Genomic DNA, 25,564 nt, shown 5'->3' with positions numbered 1-25,564 from the left:
AGTCCTTCTCTGTGTAACAATACACCTATAGCTTTTTCAATGTTATTTGCTTTGTACCACTATTGAAAATTGCAGTTGAAATTATCTAATGTAGTAGATAATCTGTTGTTCGCTTGGTTTAATAATAGACTAATGACTGGTTATTCAATTTCAGTAAATCCGATGACAATAAAGATGGACTGGTCAGCACTGAAAATCAGCACCAACCCAGAGGAGCCTTCGCAGCTGAACTCGGGGACGGAGGTGGTGCTGATGCCTGACGACCCCAACCGACAGAACCTTGTCAACCTACTTCAGAACAAGGATGAAGGCAAACCTCTGTACCTCAAGAGCATATTTCCCAAATTCATTAAAGTAACCAACCGAGGAACTATCAACCCTATTAAGATGTTAATGAAAACTGGTCAGTAATTTTCATTGATGTTGATTGAATCGTATTAGAAACGTTGAATCTTTCCTTCTTCTTAGTACAGTGTCATGGAATTGTTTTTCACATTCAGTTGAGTGTTCAACCGATATGTTCTATGAGTTGATAGATAATAGAATTATTAAAAATGAATTGATTATTCACTACCAGCAGGTAACCCGTGCTCCGCAAGGGTCTAATTAAAAACTCGACGTAATGAAATCTTGAAGAATTGAAAATAGGCCTATAACCATCCTCGGTTAATTAAGAATCTATATGCATAATTTCAAGTTAATCAGTCTAGTAGTTCAGACGTGATGATGCGTTATTTGTGAATTTGCTATCTCGTACGTGTATAAGCCGATTCTTTATTTTATCTTAATATACTAAAGATCCTTATATTTTATAATTGAAAAACGAATTATCAACAAACTCCTAACCAAAGAGACTCCATAATTATACAGCTTAGTACAGTGTCATGGAACTGTTTTTCACATTCAGTTGAGTGTTCAACCGATATGTTCTATGAGTTGATAGATAATAAAATTATTTATAGGTTAATTGATCCTTATATCTTCTCTCTTCTCTTCTCTTCTTATCTTATATATTATAAAAGGCTATAGCTATGTACACATGGTAGCGTCGCACCGCGCGGTGCGACGCGCGTCCAAAATTCTGCAGTTGTACACATGCAAGCGTTTTATACGCGGCGTCCACCTCCAGTTTAGCAATGGAAGTTGAATAGGTAACATGTATGTGGCTTGTGTATCGTAGATATAAAGCGAGAAAACGAAGGCAAAGAAACTTTTGGGTTCACCCTATTTTGACCGATAGATTAACGCATGGTGCTTTTGTGACACTTTACCCTAACCTGAGAAAATACGAACCCAAATTTTTTAACTATTTGCGAATGCCGATTTCATCTTTTGATGAGTTCTTGGAGATATTGCCAAAGACGACTTGGCATCAAGTTCTTGTTCCGTTCTTGTAATCAGGACTCGCCATATCCCATATGACATGTCGACTTTCTACTTCTTCTATAAACAATTCTGTGTCAACAATTGTTCATTTCCATGTCTGCACACTGAACAGAGTTGCTGTAAAATCACTACACAAAACAAGTGAACTAGATCAAAACTCGCGTCCGACTGCTCTCATGTGTAGAATCCAACTGACTGTAGTGTACTGGGAACTGCGCTGTCGCCGCAGGTTGAAAGTCTGGGCGGCGCAGTGCGCGGCGCGTCCACATTTGAGTGAGCAGTGCATGTGGACGCTGCCATTATCTCCATTGTATATCGCACCGCGCGGTCGGACGCGCGTCTCAAACCGCGCGGTGCGACGCTACCATGTGTACATAGCCTAAGCCCCGACAGATTGAAATCACACCACAGCCCAAACTACTGAGCCTAAAAACTTGAAATTTTGCACAATTGTTTATGGTAGCCTCAAAACATCCACTAACAAAGGTTTTTCAGAAATTTGCCCCCCTGAGGGAGCTGGGCCCCCCAAAAATTTTGTACTTTTTAATCGCTCATTGCACAGCAAAGTCATGAGGTATTTTTCTGTTCAGCTACGAAAAAAATTACATCCATGCAGAAAAATTCCAATCAGGTACACAGGGGGGTTAAGAAGAGGGCATTTTTCGAAAATGTTGATGTAAAATCACACTACAGCTCAAACTAATTGGCCTACAGACTTGAAACTTTGCACAAATATTCTTCAAACATGCTAGACGCGCACTAAGAACGGATTTTGAGATATTTTACCTCTAAGAGTTTCAAATGATGAAAAAGGATCCTATTAAGTAAGGTTATGAACATGGTAAGGTGAACGCCATAATTTGGAAATGAGATAATTGACACATGATATTCTAACATATGTTGTAATCATTGAAAAGCTTAAAATAATCTTATAAATCAGCTGATCAAATTCATTTTTCGTTTATCGAGAGCGCGAGCTTGCCACGTGTTTGTTCCATTGTTGTATGCTTGGCCAGTTCGGTATGCGCCTTCTATCAGCTGTATAATTATGGAGTCTCATAAATTCTGATTAGAACAGAGCACAGAGATTTTCTTTGGTTAGGAGTTTGTTGATAATTCTTATTTTTCAAATTCAAATTTTATTGCCTTAAAAAATCGCATTGAAAACTTCCTCAATAGACAACAAGATTACAAAAACAAAATGTCAAACATATACTTACATTTATTTGTAGCATGGCCAGAAAAAGACAAACTTGAGTACTAGCCGTGAGTTCATTTAATATAACTTATATATATTTTTTGTTAATATTTTGTGAATAAGAAGTACGAGTTGAAAGATGTGAGTAATTTCTTATATTTGTTCCAAATGTTTATTCATATTGTAGTAGTCGGGGTCACTGCAATCAAAAGTTTTTTATTCTGTAGCTAATAAATTTCATACGTATTGATTGTCCATAATGTATCCAGTGTCCATAATGGAAGTGATTGGACTACTCAAAATTAATGGCTTACTGTTCCCTCATAGAATTTATAGTATTCCTGGTGATTGAGCCTGTCTTTTTTCAGCTTTGACTATTTTAATAATAAAGCTTTATTTACAACTAGCTTACCCGGCGAACATCGTTCCGCCAAAAAGTCAATGTATCTTATGTCACACTTGACTTTATTTGGTGAATCATGAAATTTATCTGACAGTCAATATTCTCATTTAAATCTCAATAGGGACTTCCTATGTGCTTAGTCATGCAGCATTCATTATTCCGAAAACATATTCTTCTCAATCAATTGGTAATAATAACTATCAGTAAAGTGTTGAATTAGAAAAATAGATAGGTTAAATCAGTGTTTCAATGATTAATAAAATGTTTTCATAGTTGTTGATTGTCAATAGATGGTCCAGGAAACATGCAATGTGTTTAAATATCTTAATAACTTCTTAGCCATTTGAAGCAACCATCTTTATTTACGTAGATAACAAACTAAACTTAGTAAACAACTTATTATATTATCAAACAGTTATCATGTGATTAAGTAACATCACATGATATACAAACATCTTCCCCTTTTACTTTCTCAAACATTTTCTTTTCCAATCTTTCCTTTGATTTCATCTTCTTCTTAAGAACCTCTCATTTCTTCTTAATATTCTTCCGCTATTGGACTTCACCACATAGACCGTGGGGCATCAGCTTCATTAATAACTACTCCAGGCTCCCACAATTTTGTTCTCCAATCTTGGATATAAATGGGCTGATTTTCTTTGAAATAAGAAACACGTTTCCGTGACTGCTTATCGTATGTTTCTTTCTGTTGAAATTTATGGTTCTTCATTTGCACTGCTATTTCTTTCCGAGGAAGTTGATGAAGTTTCAAAATATCTTGAGGATAAGGGAACTTTGTTCTTATCATCCGACCAAACATTAACTGAGCAAGGAGAATAATTGAGACCCGCAACACAACTATTCCGATAGTTAAGCAAACTCAAGTTTAAATCGGTTTTGCTTTCAGCACACTTTCTTATCATAGTCTTTGCTATGTCCACCCCCTTTTCAGCTAAGCCGTTAGACTGAGAATAACGAGGACTCATTGTAATAATTTTAAAATCCCACTCCTTTGCGAACTGTATCATTTCTTGGGAGCCAAACGGGTTATTATCAGCTATTATAATCTGCGGAATTCCAAACCTGCCAAATAACTGGGATAAAATAGATTTAACAGCTGAACTTGTCTTACTGTTCATTTTTGTTATTTCAAGCCACCTTGAATAATAATCCACAACTATGAGATAAGCTATTCCTTTTAATTCAGCTATATCCACTCCAATTTTTAAAAATGGAAAATCGTGTATTTCATGAGAAAGCGTTGGACTTCTTACATTGGACCTTCTATATTTTTGGCAAAGCAAGCAGGATTCAGCCAGATTTTTTATGTTTGCTCTTATTCCTGGCCAATAATAGAATTTTGAGGCAATGCTGTTTATTTTTGTTTCTCCTAAGTGCGTTTCATGGAGCCTCTTCAAAATAAAATCTCTCAAATTCTTGGGTATAATAATTCTTGAATTATAATACAATAGACCCTTGCTAAATTTTATTTCATTTCTTAGTTTGAAAAAATGCCTAGTTCTCCTCCATCAGCAATATTATTAAGCCAGCCATTTTCACAATAATCTATAACTTTCCGAAGAACATCATCATTGTGTGTTTCTTTTACAAATTCATTCAAGCGTTTCTCTGAAAAATCAACTTCACCATTTTCAATAACACAATGAACCATATCCGCCATGATCAAATCAACTTTTTCTTTAGTTCTTACACCGCACCTTGACAAATAATCAGCAATATACATGTTTTTCCCAGGTAAGTACTGGAGGCTAAAGCGGTAAGGCATTAATTTTAGTCTCAATCGACGAGCTCTGTTATTCTGTATGTTGTTTAATGGTTTCTTCATTATTGAAACTAATGGCATATGATCAGTATGTATAGTCAATTCATCATGACCGTATCATATAGGTGTGAAATTTATCACAAGCAAATACAATAGCAAGGAGTTCCTTCTCAATTTGGGCATATTCACATTCAGAAGAGTTCATAGATCGTGATGAGAAATAAATTGGCTTGTTGTTCTGTAGTAAACAACATCCTAAAGCGTCTTGTGATGCATCACCTTGGATTAGAACTGGAATCTTGTACGATGAATCACACAGAATTTCCATATTCTTTCCATCTTCCATTTTAGGATGAATATAAGCTAAGCTAAACTCAAAAAAATTGTAAATTACCTATTCTGTCATTCTTCAGTAATTAATAAATACAATATGAACAACTCTCTTCCATGAGGTGGATTATGAACAACTCTCTTTCGCACGTGAATAATTTTTTTCTCGTGATAATTATTTGTATAGGTCTTCTAAGGAACCATTATCTACAGCTGATACCAATCAACTATACTTCAACTCCAAACTACCGTTTTAATATCAGTACACAATTTATCACAGGGTGACGTGTTTATTACAGCTGGTAACTTTAGATGCTAAATCATATTATCAGAACAATTTCGAAAACATAGTTATGTAGAATGAATAAATAAATAATTATTATTGGCCCCCCCTTTAAAAATTTCTTTTCAGAAACCATCCCAATATTCACACAATATATTCCCAAAGTTTGATGCCGTTATGTCAAGTAGTTTTCAAGTCTATAGGGAACAAACACACAAACAGTCATTCATTTTTATATAATATAGATTTACATTTGGCTCAAACAAAAGTCTCTCTAAATGGAGGTAGAATGATAAGGTAGACAACTTTCAGTTCTGTTGTTTTAACATTTTTGTTTTCAAATCACTTTCAAAAAGTTCATGTAGTACCTACCTACTATTGTGTTTGAGACACTTCTGGCGCTATCATAGTTTCACCACTATTCTGTTCCAGTCCTATCTCTTGCAGTCGTTTACTAGTATATCTTCTATAATATACTAAGAGAGAGTAGGATTGAGTTTGTTCGTTTGTTTGCATCAAAACATGTCAACTTGTGGATTGCATACCGGAAAAACGGGAATGATTCAATCTCCAAATTTTGCACATAGATTCTAAAAATATCAATTTCGTGCACCTCGAAGTCCAAATTTCAATTTTCCTTCTAGATTTTTCAGAATTAATGTTCAAATTAATTCATGGAACATCATAAGGCATACGGTACCTACATTGTTGTAGATGTGTTTGTATAAAGGAAGCTCATAGAGAAATTGATACGCTGGTAACAATGTGTTGCAATATATGTGATTGGACACAGGAAGCTCATGTTTCAATACCGGAGTTTTGATACAAATGCTGGAAGCTTATAGCGATTGTGATAATATTATATTATTGTGAGTTGTTAAGTTTTGAATAACAACATTTTATTGATCCTAGATTCTAAATCTTTCAAATTTTCGAAAAGCTGTTTTTTTAATCTTTAAATACGATATTAAATACTGAAAATCATCTACCATACAACACTACCGCCGCCGGTACGAGCGGTGAGTTAAATTATGTTATAGAATAATTATGTAAGAGTTTTGATTTTAAATGAAATCAATACAATAATATAGTCAACATACAATATTGTTACACTGACAAATTCCTAAATTGGCAAAATATTGACAACTTTTTCTTAACATCGGAGATGTAATTCAAGTATGATGAAGGTTAGGTACGGTACCGTATGTAGCCTACTGAAATCCGTGTAACATCAGAAACGAAAATTTGTTGAACCCAATTACTAGCTATATTATTCAGATTTTTGAACAAACATTTTAAATAATATGTGTCGAATTATTTTTAACAAAGTGCTATGAATAATCATTTAATATAATAATCTCTTTCGGGGGCGAATTGAATCGTGGTCCATCCTAAAATATAACAGCATATTTGAATATTGCTGATGGCATTTTCTTCAATTTATTTGTATCACTTCACAAGTAGATGCAAAAATTAATGAATATCGTTATGAATTATAAGACAGGAACGAATTGAATCTTTTTTTAAATGAAATATACCACTATTTTCATTCTTATCTAGGTAGCAAAATAAGAATAAGGATAATGCGATGCGATGGACGTTATAACGTTGTTTCAAGACATCTGATTCTAACCAAAGTCGTGGCGTATTGGTAAAGCAGTCGGCTTTGAAGCGAAAGACACTAGGTTCGAATCCCAAGACTTTCAACTTTTTTTTTGTTCTTAATTTTTTCCCTCGAAACGTATTATTATAAATTATTTTTAAAAGGAAGTTGTTTTCATTACTATTGAACTTGAATTTTATCAAATACTTATTTAATGTAAAATTTTGCAATCAAATTAATTAATTATTATTATTACTATCGTATTTAATAAAACTTTTAATTGAAAAAACACTCACATTCTATTGTAATTATTATTAATAGATGACATTTCCAAAAATCTTTAGCATTGACTTATGGATTTTAATCCATCCATGTCTATCATGGATCATTGTAATCTATCTATGTCTGTTTGTTTGAATGAATTTTCATATTCATCCTAAAATAGAAGATGGAATTCTGTGTAATTCATTGTACATCGCATATTTCCTGGACCATCTATTGACAATCAGCAATCGGAAATTTACGCACAAACAAAAATGCACCTTTAGAAAAAACATAGTTTTGAAACTTCGTTTTTCTGATGCAATGTATAGGGCTACACGTGGCATGGATTATTAATTTTCCAGCTAGAACAGTTTTTGAGACAAAGTGCTAAATAAACGTCTAAAGTTTTATCAATGCTGCATCGGCAATATGAATACACATACAGTTAATATGTCTTTGAATAAAGGTGTTGATATTTTTACATTATATAAATTATTCTCTTCCATTCTTATTTAATTACAATTCCAAAATTATTCGAGCCCTGATAGAATGATTGACTCAGTGTACAGTCAGTCGAAAATTTTAATATTGAAATGAGGGGTATTTTGGCAAGCTGAACAAAAAAATAAGGTCCTATGCACCTTTTCGATATTTCATCAAATGAAAAATGAGTTTTGTAGGGTTGACAAAACTCCCCCTAAAAGGGAAACTATTCAACTTATCCTATCATTTAGTAAAATAACAATGATTTCTGCATTGAATCACATGTTTCTTGCCAATAACAATCGAACTCTTTGTGGATTTAGATATGATCTAAACTGTAGATTTTTTATAAAATTCTCTTAATTAAATTCATGAGAATTTAAGTATTTATTTCAGTCAGTCCATGTTTAGTTGATGGAATTGATTTACAATTTTAAAAAAATTATTATAATTTTAACAGTACAGAATTAGTTGAATGAATTGTTGTACTAAGTTCTTGGTCAACAATATTTCAATATTGGTATTTTTCCAGATGCTATTTTATTCGAATTAGAAAATATTTATTAGGTCTTATCAATTTATCATTCCTAACAATGAATTGTCCAAAACATGAATTTAATCAAAATAAAAAAAGACCCATATACTTCTGTATTCATGTTCGTGAACGTGTTCGCATGTTTACACTTGTGATGGATAGCCAAAGTTGCAGAGCAAACTGCACGGCGAATTGTAATGGAGGACTCTGATTGGCTGAAAAGTTCAGCGTTCGGAGTGCGGTATGGCGAACAGTTAAAACTGAGGCGAGCGGCACGGCGAACGGTTCGGAGTACGGTACGGCGAATGTTTAACAGCTGATTTTCAACTTTATGAAACATGCTCATGTTCGCTGAAAGGCGCGATGTTCGGCGGAATGCACGGTTTGCTGCGCGGTTCGTGGTTCGGTTCAGCATGTGTGGTAGCACCTTTAGATGTTACAGGACATTTATACAGATCACAGGCCAAAGCAACATAATAATCTATACTATAATAAAGGAAAGAACTGGCTTATACACTTAAGGAATAGGAAAATTATGTTTGACACATAATCAAGTCTTAACTACTGGACTGATTAACTTGACATTTTGCAAATAGATTCTTAATTAACCGAGGATGATTATAGGCCTATTTTCTATTCTTCAAGATTTGATTACATCAAGTTTTCAGTTTTTCAGGCTTCCAGTTGTTGTATGGAAGCAGTTGAACATTTCTTTTGAAAGGGAAATTAGAAGATAGGTATGATTTGGAATCATATTTGAATAATAAAAACAGGTTTCCCATCGACCCAAATTTCGTCCACCATTTTTGAGCCGCCATTTTGAATCCAACTTTTTTTAAAATTGAAAGTTGGTCATATGATATATGATCTCGATACAGGATTTCAAGAGAAAATATGGTTAAAACCGCAGATTGATATCTCAAACCTCTCAAAAGTTATTTTAATTCAAAGATACTGATATATAATCCATCTATCTATCATCTTCTATGCTATAATGAAGGAAAGAACTGGCTTATACACGCATATACACCTGTAAAGGATAGGAAAATTATGTTTGACGCATCATCACGTCTGAACTACTGGACTGAGATGTTGCATATGAATTCTTAATTAACACGCATATACACCTGTAAAGGATAGGAAAATTATGTTTGACGCATCATCACGTCTGAACTACTGGACTGAGATGTTGCATATGAATTCTTAATTAACCGATGATTCCTATTGATGAGGCCTATTTTCAATTCTTCTAGATTTCATCACGTCAAGTTTTCAGTTTGTTACGTTTTAAAATAGACCCTTGCGAAGCACGGGTTACCAGCTAGTTATATTATAGATATAGATTACAATAATAGTAATTTTGTTATATTCATGGCCAACATTAGAATACTCTCTAGTCAATACAGTACTAATAGAAAAAAGGATTCTTTTCTCCTTCTCTTTGATGGCCCGCTGAATTTTCACTTCTATCGTTATTTTCCCTCTTCTACTCATATCACTATGTATTTCATCCTGCATTGTAGTCAAATCCTGCATTGTAATCGTGCATATAATTTTATCATAGCTTACTCAGTGTCCATAATCCATCCAATATTGCGCCAGTTATTGTGCTACTTCTCAATTACAGTCATTTTAAAATTTCATGTTCTTATTAAATGCCCAAGTAAAAAGATCCATTCATTTATCATTCTTCTTCCATTTACTTTTGTTCCTTCTCTCTTTTTCTCTCTCCATAATATTTTTCATTCGTAGTCATTATCCTATAATAGCCTATACTATAGCTTAAAGTTATTCATCTTTTTAATCTAATCAAAGTGAGATTACAATACAAATGAGAGATAGAATTTTTTCAAATGCTGAAGAATACGGTATACAGTACAATAATTATGAAAAGAACATCAAAATTAAATACAATATCAGGATGTTCACGCTTTTGTCAATGTTTGCAGTAGGAGACGTTTTCGAAGTGGTTGACGGCATCTAATTTTGGTATTCTTTTCTTAGTGATGATTTAGTTAAGTAATCTTATTTAATTTGGTTCTCAACTTTCCTAATTCTAAATTCCTACTTTATAAATATTTTGGACTTAAAATTGGAAAAAATCGTAAAGTGTAAACATAACCTATTTTTGGACAATTTCTATCTAAATTTGGGAAAGGAACAGTTTTGGGCTTTAAGCCTGTTGTTCCTTTCCCAACCATTCATAGTTGAGAATGATATTGTAACCTATGTATCAATGTATAAATAAATAATTTATTATTCGATTTTTGTTGAACAGAGGATGATGTTATTATCATTTTGTGTGTTTATTTTGTATAATTATTTGATGATTTATAATTTTGTTGTGTGCAGATGATGAAGGTCCGGACGGTGACGAGTTCAGGAATGTGAGGATGGACCTGCACAGACTGAACGCAACCGGCGAAGAGCCGACGGTGATGTGGTGGGTGATCAAGGAGGACTGCAACGACACCATCTACAAGGACATTTTGTCCAAGCTGCCCTACGAGCACACCTGTGACAACCTCATCATGTACACCTTCAACGACAAGGCCTTCCCGCCCACCTTCAATTTCATCTCTGGAAAAGGGTGAGTATTATTTCAAGTGAATACATTCGAAATTTATTCTACATCAGCCAGTCCAGATCCACTCAGCTTAAATTTCCAATCAGGAGGCCCTCATTCACTGGAATTTGAGACTAGAAACTGAGTCAAAAGAGTCAAAAACTTTGTTATTTTTTGTAGGATACGATATTACAACTATGTAGTTTATTGTCTATTCATATTGGACAGATCTAATACTAGTCCAGTCAATATAGACATAAAAAAGGGGGTGTGCTTGCAATTTATATTGTAGTTCTGATTTTTTAATATATTATTTGGGTACATAAGAGAAGTCCAGAACCAATTTCTTCATGAAAAATTTCCTTGTGCTAGATACAGGGTGACCAAAAAACCTCGTATTTTCGGCTCATTTTCCAGTTTTCATCTATTTCTGCTAAATCTCGTTATCGAATAGAAAAACTCTATTATTTTTTCTAGATTATGAAATTCTGAATAGAATGAGATTATTCGGAACTCTCTATCTCCAATGAGTTCTGAGTTATAATTTTTCAAAAATGAGTAAAATTTGAAGAGAAAATCAAATTTGATGAATTTTAGTTTGTGATCAACAATATCTTCCGATTGTTATCATTTAGATGTATAATTCAAAATCCCTCTGGGCGTATTTTTGTTCTCTACAATCTGAGATCAGGTAGAGCGCTCTATCTCATATAAATTTCCAGGTACACCAGACAACATTGCTCCTTGTACTGTGAAAAACACGTAATTTTCAGCTTCAACCATCATCACCAACTACATTGTCTTCACATTGATATTTCGCACAATGTCATTAGTTCACAAGATTATGTTCTATGAGAATCACCCGTTAGATACACTTCATTTCAGTATTTTCTAGTGGAGAGGCGCGATTAAGGACACCTCAAGGATCAAAATTTCAAACACTTATAACTTCTGACAAAATGCTCAGATTCCATCGTACTACACTTCATTCTTCTCGGCTGGTCAAGGCGGTCCAAAATCATGCATCATAAGTAAAATTCGGTCGAAAAGTGGAAAATTTATTGTTGATTGTATTTAAGCCCATATTCCAATACACAAAAAATGACCAATTTCTATATTCAAAGCTGCATATCTTTTGAAATACTTCTGATAAAATTTCCTAATCTAGTGAAGATGTGAAAATTGTCCCCCTCTGCCCATTCCAATAAATAATGCTTTCAATTCCAATACTGTACCATTCGAAAGTTTCAGAAGATTTCAAAAATTGCGATTTCAGTTTTTACATTTTTTCGTTATTTTACTGTTGATCAAGAGTTTCTAAAACGAGTTTGACACATCATAGAAACTCACGATTGATTCTAAATTCTAGATAAATTCATCCTCTACAAGCTGAGTTACCTAAAATCCATCATGAATCACTTTTCCCTATCATAGTACTGCCAAAACCGTTAATATGATAAAAATATCTACAATTTCCGGATTTTTTTCAACAATCAAATCTCACTCTACGAAAATAATTTTTCATAAATTGTCTACAACAAGTAAAAGAGGAAGTTATATTGTACATTTCAAGATCAAGTAATGATTTTTATAATAAGGGGTTACCGAGATACATAGCTTTGAATATAGATATTGGCCATTTTTTGTGTATTGGAATATGGGCTTAAGTACACTCAACAATAAATTTTCCACTTTTCGACCGAATTTGACTTATGATGCTGTTGTATTGAGAGGTTGGTGACACTGTCAGATGATGATGGCACAGGTGTGGTGCGTGTGTGTGTTGTGGAATGACTTGACAACATATAAATATCAATACCACTTTCCATACTATCAGGTTTTACAGGAACAAAGCAGTTATTAAAAACAGAAGTTACTCTTAAAGCTTATGGGGGATTTCAAATTAAACCTGTGGGAATAGTCAATTTAGATTGTACTAGGAAAACTGGAGAAAATATAACCTTTCCTTTTGTTGTAATTGATAGTTCACAGTTGAAAGAAAATATACAGCCAATTCTTGGTTTACAGGCTGCAATGAAACTAGGGTATTTGAAAAGTATTGAGACACTTAAAACAGGTCAGGGTAATAATAGTAAAGAGAGGTTTATAAATGAAAACAAACATGTTTTTTATGGTACTGGGAAATGTGAATATTTCTGTCATATTGAACTAAAAGATGATGTAAGTAACACCGGTAGTGAAACCACCTAGGAGAATACCGTTTGCTATAAAAGATAGATTGAAAAGCAAATTGGAACAATATTAGAGAAAGACCAGATTATTTCTAAAGTGGATCAACCTAAACTGGATGAGTAATCTCCAGTAATCTCAGTGGGTGAGTAATCTTGTTGTAATTGAAAAAAGTGACAAATCTCTTAGAATATGTTTGGATCCAATTGATTTAAACAAAGCTGTAAAGCGTGAGTATTACATAATTCCCACCTTTGATGACATTTGTAGTAAATTATCTAACAAGAAATTCTTTAGTGTTTTGGATATGAGGGAAGGATTTTATCACATACCATTAGATGATGCTTCTAGTGAGTATTGCACTTTCAATACAGAATTTGGATTATATAAGTTCAATCGTTTACCATTTGGTTTGATTAATTCAGCAGAAATATTTCAGAAAGTAAACTCACAAAATTTTGGGGATATTCCTAATATTGTAATATACATTGATGATATACTTGTTGCTACAGAAACTGAAGAAGAACATAATAAAATAATGAAGCAAATTGTAGACAGGGCTTTGAAGTTGAACATAAAATTTAATTCAGACAAGCTCCAGTATAAAGTAGATGAAGTCAAATTCTTTGGTCATGTTTTTACTGCTAAAGGGGTCACTCCAGATCCAGAAAGTGTTAAGGCATTGTTGGTACTGGAAAATCCCAAAGATAAGACTGAATTACAACGATTAATGGGTCTTTTCAATTATTTGAGGGCATTCATCCCAGATATGGCATCTATAACTGCACCACTTCGAGAAATGCTCAAGAAAGATGTTAAATTTCAATGGCTGGATTGTCACACAAATGTATTGAATAAGTTAAAAAGTCTGATAGGAAAAACTCCAGTTTTAGCTAATTTTGATGAAACAAACGAAATTTCTATTCAGTGTGATAGTTCAAAAAGTGGAATAGGTTGTTGTTTATTGGTTGATGGTCAGCCTATGTTATATGCATCCAGGAGTATGTCAGATGCTGAGCAAAATTTTTCACAAATTGAGAAAGAATTCTTAGCAATTATATATATATTGTAGGAAAGTCAAGGTGCTAACAGATCATAAACCTTTGGTGTCTTTGATGAATAAGCAGATTGCCAATATAGTTTCACCAAGTTTACAACGGTTAAAACTTAAAGTGTTGAAATATGATTTACAAGTTGAGTATTTGCCAGGTAAATCAATGTTTGTTGCTGATTTGTTGAGCAGGGATTATTTGAAAGATAGTTCTGACAGATGTGATGATTTTGTGAATGAAGTTGTTCACTGTGTAGGATTATTTAATAATGTATTGATTTCTGATAGAAAGAAAGAATTTATAAAAGTTGCTACTAAAGATGATGAAATATTACAGGAAGTAAATTAATTATTTGAATAATGGATGGCCTAAAAATAGAAATAATGTAAGTGATAGAGCTAGATTGTATTATACGTTGAAAGATGATCTGTGTGTTGAAAATGGTTTGCTTTTTCTAAGTGAACGAGTTGTCATTCCTACAAAAATCAGGAAGGAAATTTTTAATGATTTGCATGTAGGTCATTTTGGAATTAGAAAGACAAAGTCACGGGCTAGACAAGTAGTGCATTGGCCTGGTCTTAATAATGAGATCTGGTTTCGCAATGTCTTATTAGTGAAAAATTTAAGCCTAAAATTTAAAAGAATCGTTAATACCTCATGAAATACCAGATCTTCCATTCCAAAAAGTTGCTGTAGATTTATTTGATTATGCAGGAGATAGCTATTTAGTACTAGTAGATTATCTGTCAAAATGGTTGGAAGTTAGGAAATTGAGGAATAAAAAAGCAAATGATGCTATTCGAATACTATCATCAATTTTTGCAACACATGGTATACCAAATTTTGTTGTAGCAGATAACGTTCCATTTAATTCAATTTTGGAAATTATCAAAATATAAATGATAATAATCAAAATATTGGTTTAAGGAGATCAAGATATGGTAGAATAATTAGGAATAGAGGGCGATTGGATTTGTAAAATTTATTCTCATTGAATTGAATTTGTAATATGTAGAATTAAGTTTATATTATGTTTGTATCATTTTATGATACCCTTTAAGGAGGGAGATGTTGTATTGAGAGGTTGGTGACACTGTCAGATGATGATGATGGCACTGGTGTGGTGCGTGTGTGTGTTGTGGAATGACTTGACAACATATAAAAATATAATGTATTTTTCATTTTAGAATATGTGTTTGTAGCCTTTGTAGTGGGAATGGAGCTTTAATTTGTTAACTCAGTGCTATCATAGATTTTAAATGTGTTGTTTAATAAAATATTCAACCAGGTACATGTAACAAAATACAGATAATGAACTCTGATTTAAGTTCAGTTGTTCCATTTCTACAGTTTTTTTAATGTTACTGATAGACTAATAGATTAATTGTATTATCGGCTACATTAACCTACTAACCTGGTAATCACAGTTCTCTTGGCCCTATTCTATTTTTAGAAGAGTTTGGTTCTCAAAAAATAAATAATAGTATAGTATCTCATCATTTTCAGGATATTTCGATGTAGAAATAGTCTATTTTTTAATAATACAATATAAATTTGTTTTTGTTGCTAGCATTGAACTTCATCAAGAAATTTTCCTTCAGGAATATTCAACAACATTTTCAAGTTTTTCAATTTTCCTTTTTTTTTATTAAATCGGAAAAATCAAGATTATCACATTACTATTTTCCGTTGATTATTGAGTATTAGAACGTTTGGGTATGCAAATTTGATAGAATTGTGATGCGGTCCAATATTGATGCGTTATTATGCATGTTACTCGGTTTGTATTCCCTCAATTTACTTAATTAATCAACTTTACTATGATATTGATACTATTTATCCTATTAACTATTTAAACCAAAATGTAGATTAATTTCGTAAATGGAAGTTTGAAAATGCATGCTTTCATGCTTGTTAAAGTCTTGAATAAGTTTATAGCGTGATTTTCCTTGTATCATTCAATAATACTTGAATGTTATTGTCTAATTGTATAATTTCTGTAAATCAACAGTTTTCCAAGTAGATGCGTTATCAAAATTTCCTTGATTGAATTAAAAAAATGAAATTGATTGTAAATTTAAAATATTAAGCGAAATATTGAATTAAAATCGATTGTAGTGCAAGTAGTAACTAGGTATTTTAATATTGTGAACTGATGTTTAATGTAGACGAATAAATAATTATTATTGACTGCTTGCTTGAACAATCTACACTCTGATACTATAGTTGTTCGAATTGTTGGAGCAACTATTGAGTTTTTGCTAGTCAGTGATACTGCTGTGAGAACACTGTGTATTACAATAATAAATTGTTGTATAAAACTACTTAATCAATATAATTGAATCTTATTCGACTAGATTTGATAGAATAATGAATGTTGTCCTCTTTATTGATGTAGATAACCTTCGAATCCCAACCAGCAGTGATTAGAGCTACTACCTAGTATATCTATCGGGTTGAGTGTTATTTACCTTTATGATTCACGTTCTACTCGTACTTTAACCAATTTTCTTTTAACCTCTAACATCCATTCCCTAGCACTAACTTTAAATACACATTTTCCTGGTCGGGAATGCCCTGCCCTGCCCTGCATGAGAAGAATGCGACAAAACTAAAATCGTTGGTCGTCCATACATCAAGGTAATTGAAACCTTCTCTTCTCATTGTTATCCATTCTTGCTTGTGCTTGATTGTTCATTTCATCTCCACCTCTGTAACCAATGCAACACTAGAAAGTAAATCATCCATCATAATTGTATCATTCATCAGCTCGTTTTCTCATTTTTCCGTGTTATCAATGCCTGTGTATTTTCTTGTGCACGTTCAGTATGTAAATTATGGGAATGTCTATTTTCTTTTTATTGATGTGCCAATACATTTGCATCCACATTTCCTTCATTCAACAAAATTTGAGAGGATTACTATTCATTTTGCATTAAAAATGAATAGTTTTTAATATTAATTTAATATTATTAATTTAATTTACTATTCATTTTTTCCTGTGAAGTATGTTTCTTGAATTCCCATTCTCCATGTATAGAGCAATGAATGAATACTGAAAACTATAGTGAATGGACAATAAAATTCCCTTGATCTTTGAACATGTAAATTCTCATATCAGGATATTCATTCATTCACAGCACAGCAGACTGTAGTACAATCGATGTAGTGATAAATTTATTGTATCGGCAAGAATGAATATCAATGTTGAGGTAATAATTGGTTTGCCAAAGTAAAATACTATTGGAAATATTAATGGCTAATGACAATTAATTTGATGAATTACAAAATATCTACATTCAACATGATTAATCTATTATTTAGACCACCTTGATTAAGGCTAGCTAAATTGCCCCCATTCATCCAGAATGATTAAGTTGACCTATTGTTGTTCTATATATTTGTTGAATAGTACTTTGTTGCTTTTAGTGTTTTATCCAAATTTATCTCATTGTTATGTATACGATAAAAAAATGTATTTGTATTTGTCATAATGTTCATCTTAAATCTCATCATGATTTTTTTTATTTGTATTGATTGTGTCAATGTCTTCCTTTATCAATTTTCCTCTTCACTGTATAATCAGTACCCGTATACTACTGTATCAACATATACTGTAGTTGTGTATCTTCTTATGCTTTCATTCACATTCATTTTGATCCCGTAATGCTTCTTTGTTAAAAATTAATGCTGATTGTTTGAATTTTCTATATTTTGAACCTTTGAACGTAATGCGTGTTTTATGAGCACATTGCTTACTAAAAAAGAACTTGAAGCCATTCAGGCCTTTCAAATTGATTGCTGTAGATATATCATCTTAATATTATTGTTCTATTACAGGATTATTGGAATGTACACAACATTCGTGATCGTTGTACACTCATTCATAAGAGGATTCTTCACTGGTGTCTCATTCCGTATCATGTTTGATGACATGCCTTACATTGATCGTGTTCTTCAGGTAAGTTTTCAATCAAACTAGTTCAATTGAGAATTATTCTGTGCATAGTTGATAGTTTTTTGTAAGATTCAATTTTACAAACCAATGGATCAGTTTTTGAACGAAATTACTCATTGTAATTAAAACCTTCTTCTCAATTGCAATGTCAATCAAATTTATCTTATATGTTCTTGAAAAAACGTATAAGATTTCATTTGGATAGTATTTTCCATTCTTTAATAAATTGACTTTATTTTCTGTCATTGTATTCCATTTTTATAATAATTAATAAGAATTAAAAAAAAAATGTTTTGATAAGTATTATTTCAGTATTATTTCTCATGTTTTCTCAAATGCAAGTATTGAAAACAGGTTTTATGGATTGATTTGACAATAGTTTATGGATATTTAAAGAAATTTATAAAGAATTATCAGTACCGTATCCTTTATTATTTTTTCAAGACACGACGGGTTCCGGCAAATTATGTTATTTTGAAATAATTATGCAAATTTGGACACTTGATAATAGCATTATTGGCCGAAACCGGTCGTGTCTTCGGAGAAAAGAAAAAAGTGTATTAGTGATTCTATAAAAAAACTATCAAGTAGTCCTATAAAGATACATTAAAATTCTGATAGATAACTCATTTGGATGTTAGTTACTTAACACATAAGATTTCTGTGCTAAATAATTATGTGATTTTTTCTATTTATAGAATTGTTTTCATTTTTATCATTTCACTTGCGATTGATTGATTGAATGAGATGACTCGTTTCTCTTTATCCCTTCTATTTTTGTTACACTAAAAATCTCGTGTTGCATTAATAACTTGGTTCTGCGATTTTCAGCTGTGCCGTGACATCTATCTTGTGAGAGAAAGTGGTGAACTGGATCTGGAAGAAGACCTATTTGCTAAATTAGTGTTCTTGTATCGTTCACCAGAGACGTTAATAAAGTGGACCAGACCTCCAGACGAAGTGCCTGCTAATGAAGAGGAAGACATTCCACCATTAGAGAATTGAGATTAGAGACCCACCCAACTCCCTCAATTAGCTTGTTAAACATGAACCAAAACTACGATAAGTACCCAATTTGAAAATCATCCTACATTGAGAGTTTTGTAAATAATCTTGCTATCTTTGAAATATTTAAATATCTTGACTATTCAAGATTTTCTGAGCTCTTTACAGGAGATGTAGAAGTAGTTTGTCGTATTTAGCGTTGATATACAAGTGATTGTTTTTAGTCATGAGCTTCACTGGTGATTAATAGTTTAAAAATATTGTATCTTCCATATCTTGTCATGATAATCATTTTGAGACCTTTTAAACCTTGCCCTATAAGGTTGAATATTTAAATACGTAATTAATATATAAGTCAGTTTGTAATCTAAAGTATGTATTGTTCGATTCAAACTATTGTATAGCTAATCTGTGAATCGGAACTAGTGGTAGCTTTTAAGTACTTGATTTCAATTGAGAATGAAAATCATTGCATACAATTTGTGTTCGAAGAAGCATTTATCGATGATTGTTTTTTCTTATCGGATATTCTCATGATACTTATTTGAATGAAATTCATCCATCCACAGTAAAGTCTAAAATAGGTATAAAGTTATTTTGTCTAGTCAGAGAAGTCATTGTGATGAATATTTCATGAGCAGTAATTTTACTATATTTTATTACATTTTTCGCTCCTAAATCATCATACTAAGTCATTTGCATAGTAATCTCATCATCCAGATAAAATGTGTTTACGTTCAAGTTATCAATAAGGTCTAAGCTGAATTGAGATTGCTTATCATTCAGACAGAATCTATCAGATAATCCACTCATAGTGGATCATTGTTATTGAAACCGCAATTTCGCAAGGAACTCATGACATATTTGTAAACGAGTAAGCTTGTAAATTACAAATATATAGTAAATTACAATTAAAAGTCAAAATTAAAGAGTTGTGGAAACATACAATGCAAAAAAAAACAACCACACCCAGATAATATTATCCACTAGCATCCATTTTGTTTCTTTCTCTATCTTGAGTAATTGAGAAAGTACATTTTGTATTTTAATTTATGTATTTTACATCGATCATGATCGCTTCCTAATGTCCAATTTTTATCTAGAGAGTAATTTTAAAGCGACTCTGTACTGTACCAACCTCGTATACGTCTAGGCCTAAATCATCTTTTATACTCTTAAATCGTCAATGTTTACAACTTGACTCATCTATTCTATTTCAATTGATTCACCAATTGTGCTTTATTATCACCTTCCTCATCGTATGCCTTTTCATGGACCCCAGAAAGATATTAGCTTCAAGGATAGTTCAGAAAATATAAACACATTGTTCTGATATATAACTCATCAATCATATATAATAAATTGTAAAATGTTTAGGATTTAGAATGTTAAAAAGTTTATATACTAGGAAGGTATGGATATAATTTTATTTCGTTTTTATGAACCTATTCGTAGGTTTACTTACTATTTAAGATGTAAAACATTAGTCTTTAGCTTATAACATTGAGTCTTTTGTCTCAACTTATCAATGAATTTTGGGAAACCTGTGTATGTAGTGTGTAGTCTAATATATTAGCGCACAATTATCATTGTTAATGCATTTTAAAAATGTACTACTATAACGTTATTATTCTCTTTTGATTTTTTAAAGCGTTTGATATTGAATTTAGAATAGAAAAAGATGATAGAAGTAGAATAGATGTAACGCTTGAGTAAATCATCATTCAAATATCTACTTCTTTTCAATGCGCATCTTATTTTAATGATAACAATCATTTACAAATATCAAGAAAAATTAATATATTCGGTTAATATTATTTATTTGTTATTAATTTATAGTTTTTATTTCATTTTTATGTTTTATTGTTTTAAAATTATTCCTAACATTTTTATCGTTTTCTTACTTAATCACCTAGCCCTTAGAATAATAAAATATGATGCTTAACTAGACAATCATTCTCATATATCATGTAGAACTCTTCATTCTTCAAGGCATCTCATAATAGCTAGGTAGTAAGTCCCAAACAGTACAATTCTTGCAATAACACATGAACAATAAGACAATTTTTTATAACTTTATTTAAAATGCTCATCTATGGCAGCAATAATGTACTTCCTACTTCAAAAACATATTCAATTCATCTTTATTTTATTATCTCAACATGGAGTGATCATATAAAATCAAGTTATTCTGTGTTATTGTACTTACATGTTTTATTTTACAACACTCAAGGTCTATTATAATCTTCAACTATATTATTTTGTTTTGAAAATACTCATTTAGTTCAAAGAAAAGAAGAGAAATCTTGTGTTGGAATTGTTTAATTAAGCACTGTATCAATTTCAATTACAATTCACTCAGTGAAGAGATTCTTTGGTTATTTCTTCAAATCCATGTTCCTTCCTTTGAACACATAGCGCTTTAGCAGAACCTCTCTCTATTTATTATGTAGGAAGTCCTGGATTTAGTCAGTCATGAGGATAATTTATTTACTTGAGGAATTGTTATTATTATAAAAAGCATATCCTGTACTTACAGTTCTTTGAAAATAAATGTGTTTATAAATTCCTTACTAAACATAAAAATAAGTTAATTACGGTACGTATTATATACTGTACCCGCCCTAATCAATAATTTTTTGCATACGTCCATTTTTATTATTGATCAGCCTATATTCTATCCTTATCATTTAAGAGAACTATTATGTAGAAATGTTATTTGGTACACTTTTTTGTCGGGATATCATCGTTGATGATAATTAAAAACATCATCAAAATAGGGTATTATAAGATCATTGAATGGTGCATTTTCCTTTTTGAACTAGTGTTTTGGAACTAATTATATGAATTGCTAAAGTACAAAAGTCTCAGAATATTTATTTTTTCAACAATACACGCAATCATTTTCTTGAAATATATTGTTCCAAGACTGTTTCAGAAAAAAACCTTCTATGATTGTAAATGTTCATGTAAACCCCAATCATATAATATGCTGATTCTCGTTTCTAAAATTATATTTTTACAATATCAAATGTTACTGATTAGAAGTATAACCATTGACATTCAGCTGGAATATACTTCTAATATGCGACTTAATAACATGGTTCCAGTAGGATGAAATATGAATAAACATTATTCAACACTACTGTAGTCATAAGAAATTCTCAGTGTTTCATTGTGCTTTGTGAATAATATTCGCATTTATTTACTCAAATGTCATATTGCTGTAGATTTTTGACTGAATAATACTGGTTTTGTTGATGAGGTCATTTCGTTGCTGTTTATTGTAATTCTACCTATTCATCATACATTGATTTATCAAACCTAAGTCTACGGTGATTTTAAGCGTCTTACGATACTTCTTAGTAAGTTTCTGCACCATCTTTCAACTGAGTTCACATTCGATGTAAAATTTATCTGAATCTGAATATAATTTATTTGTTTAGAAAAATTGTTATTAAGGAAACCGTGATTCTAATGAAAAAATATAAATTTGCAAGTAGATATTTATTTGTTCTACCTACAAAGAAATTATGTTGCAATTTATTCTCTGTAGGCTTCAGGTCTATCTATTTTGACCTGTGGCTCTTATACGGTACTTATTATTCAAACAATATCCAGATCAAGAGTCGATGAGACGTGAAGTTTCTTAAATCTTAAAACACTTGAAAACCGTTATTAAAATAGGTAGTTGATAGAGATAAAAAATTGAGTCATTACGGTACTTATTATTCAAACAATATCCAGATCAAGAGTCGATGAGACGTGAAGTTTCTTAAATCTTAAAACACTTGAAAACCGTTATTAAAATAGGTAGTTGATAGAGATAAAAAATTGAGTCATTGCTCGGAATATGTTTTCTGGTTGAATCTCTTGACTATCATTACAATAAATTCTTCATCATAAGATTTAGTTATTGGAGAAAGAATTAAGTGTTTGGCATAAGTGTTTTATTCTAGATCATAAGATTTATTTTGCTTTCGACTATCATATGAATAATGATCATTAGCAAATTTGTTAAGAGACTATTGAAAGAGTAAAAGTATTTCTAGATTGAAAAGTATTTAAAATGTGAATACTCAAGCAATTTTTCAAGTTTTTAGGAATAGGTAGACCAGTGTACACCAGTGTATCTCTTACTTCTAGAAAAGAATGCAGTACAAGTTTCCATTAACATTCTTTTCCAGTTAGTGGATTCGTAAAAAACGTTTCTGACTTATCTGAATTGAACTGGTAAGACTTTTGCACTACTAGATATCGTCTTTTTTCTCCATTAGAAGAAGAAATGTCTTTCAATTTTAGTGTAGGCCTAGGTAATATACATATTTTATTTTCAAATTGTGTACTCCTGTTCGGGTTTGGTATTAAAAGTTTCTGTGGGCATTCATTATTTTTAGATGTACCGTATGGATGAACATTTTGGAGTACTTCATTATTATGACCGCGATAGAAAATGTTTTTAAATATGGAGTATTGTATTTCGGTATAACTAATTGAATTTTGTGTAAATGTCTAATAACTATTCATACATTAATCTGGTTTGGGAAATTTAATGTCAAAGCTGTTATTATTGGACATTTTTCACTATAAAGAAACTTTACACTTGATTTTTCTACAATCAAATTTCCAGGTGCAAAATATTAATTCGACATATTTATTACAATCAATAAAGTCTAGAGGATGCAATAATTTCTAATAAATTATCATGCTTGAAATATATATATTTTTCATTTTTTATTTAAAGATGATTTCAGTTTAAATTGATTGTCTACTAATTATTCTTGTTTTTGAATTAGTACCATATTCTAGTTGTTATTTTTGAGATAAAATTTTTAAAAAATGAGCTGCGCAATTTAAATTTATTCTCCATTCAGTGCAGCCTACTTGTTCATTGTATAAATAATTGAATTTTTCAAAGACTTTAAAAAAAAAAAATTCCATGCAATTTATAATAATACTCAAATAATGTAACAAGACTTCCATGATTGATTAGTAATGAAATTATTTGTGATTTCAGCTTGATTGGTTTGTACTCCCTCACCATATTTACGGTCAACAGACTGATACGAACATGGAGATTCCGCATGTCCTTCAGGATTATGTTCGATGATATGCCCTGCGTTGACTGGATTCTACAGGTACTGTTCTTATTCTATTCTAATACTTTTCTTCGTTTAAAGTGTAGACTTGCTCATTTGTTCTGGCTGCTAACCAAAATTCAATGTATTCTAAGGACTTTATAACATGTTTTCTGATAGGTACTACTACATTTATGTTGAATCGATTAAACATTTTGAATTATTATACCTCTTCCAGATACGATCACACTTATTTCTCAGTTGTAAATTGGAAATCAGCTTTTATGTATATACGTATTTGTGGTCAAATCATCCAATATCTCTTCACAATATTTCAATTTTTTGGTCATTGTACTGCAGAAGAGGAACTCTATATAGGAAAGGAATCCACACATATTTCATAGTTCCCAAAATATGTTAAGCCCCTCTTATTAATCACGTTAAATTATATGAATGTATTGTGTTGATACTGAACTTTCCCTTTCTTTTAAATACGATATTTCCTGTTCTCATAACTGCCTGCCATACTTTGTATTGATGGAAGTTCCGTTTGTATGAGTGAGATCTACCTCTGTAGATACAAGTATTTGTTTGATCCATGTTGAGTAACAGTGTCCAACTAGGATAAAAAATGAATCTAATGCCTATTATTGTGTTTTTGTTTCAGTTGTGCTGGAATATATACTTGGCCAGAGAAAGCAAGGAGTATTCTCTGGAAGAAGACTTGTATGCAAAATTGGTGTTCATCTACAGGTCACCTCAGACTCTCATAGAGGTCACGAGACATTCGCCCGATAAGTATAAGATAAAGGATGAGTGAGGTCGTTTCTCTATATGACTTCCTTTAGTTATATATTTTATATTATCTAATACACTCTTAGCTCCTTTGAATGTATTTGGTTTCATAAGAGTTTAGAGCGGGTAGATTTATTTCAAATGTATAATATTAGTATTTTTAAAATAGTCTCTAATTATATGTTATAACAGCTTACATTCTCAAGATAGTTTAAGGTGGTTGGATATTTTTTATAAATGGATTAAACTTCCTTCGTGAGTTATAAGTTTTAAAAGGGGCCCCAATCTACGCTTCGAAAATATTTCAGTGCAGAAAAACATAAATTTTTCTTCGTTAAATTATTGGCCACGCCGACAAGCGCTTTAGCATTTAAGAGTCTAGAATTTATTCATATTAAATTTATAAGAATTTGTAGTTGATTAACTATCCTCCGCTGCCTGAACCACGACCCCGAGCATTTTAAAAAATATTTTTATAATTCATTTTTTCACTATTTTTTCAAAACTGTTCAATTTTATCAATTGTAAAATTCTGTCGAATCACGCATGGTATCATGCAAGCACAAGAACACTTTTAACTCCTTTTGTTAATGCTAAATTATTATCAACCTGTAAATCAAATTCTGAACCTGCACTGTATGATTACATATTT

At 31.6% G+C, this 25,564-nt stretch overlaps 2 protein-coding genes across 2 annotated transcripts in view; both read left to right on the top strand.

Moving 5' to 3' along the window:
• Nucleotides 1-21,903, top strand: part of LOC111050150 (piezo-type mechanosensitive ion channel component) — a 153,067-nt gene extending 131,164 nt beyond the window's left edge. Inside the window, exons 46-49 of the mRNA XM_039422810.1 lie at nucleotides 155-403; nucleotides 10,621-10,858; nucleotides 17,917-18,037; nucleotides 18,866-21,903. Coding sequence (XP_039278744.1) covers nucleotides 155-403; nucleotides 10,621-10,858; nucleotides 17,917-18,037; nucleotides 18,866-19,039 — 782 coding nt within the window. The 3' untranslated portion in view covers nucleotides 19,040-21,903. The remainder of the gene's footprint in view (nucleotides 1-154; nucleotides 404-10,620; nucleotides 10,859-17,916; nucleotides 18,038-18,865) is intronic.
• Nucleotides 21,904-22,793: 890 nt separating this feature from the next.
• LOC120350466 (piezo-type mechanosensitive ion channel component-like) lies at nucleotides 22,794-25,165 on the top strand. Its single transcript, XM_039423907.1, has 3 exons — nucleotides 22,794-23,272; nucleotides 24,057-24,177; nucleotides 24,785-25,165. The coding sequence occupies exons 2-3, from the start codon at nucleotides 24,124-24,126 to the stop codon at nucleotides 24,935-24,937; spliced, it is 207 nt and encodes a 68-aa protein (XP_039279841.1). The 5' UTR covers nucleotides 22,794-23,272; nucleotides 24,057-24,123; the 3' UTR covers nucleotides 24,938-25,165.
• The last annotated feature ends 399 nt before the right edge of the window (nucleotides 25,166-25,564 follow it).

Source organism: Nilaparvata lugens, chromosome 3 (assembly GCF_014356525.2).
Source record: "Nilaparvata lugens isolate BPH chromosome 3, ASM1435652v1, whole genome shotgun sequence".
Lineage (NCBI taxonomy): Eukaryota > Metazoa > Arthropoda > Insecta > Hemiptera > Delphacidae > Nilaparvata > Nilaparvata lugens.
Note: the sequence above shows the minus strand (reverse complement) of the source record. Positions and strands in the feature narration are given on the sequence as shown.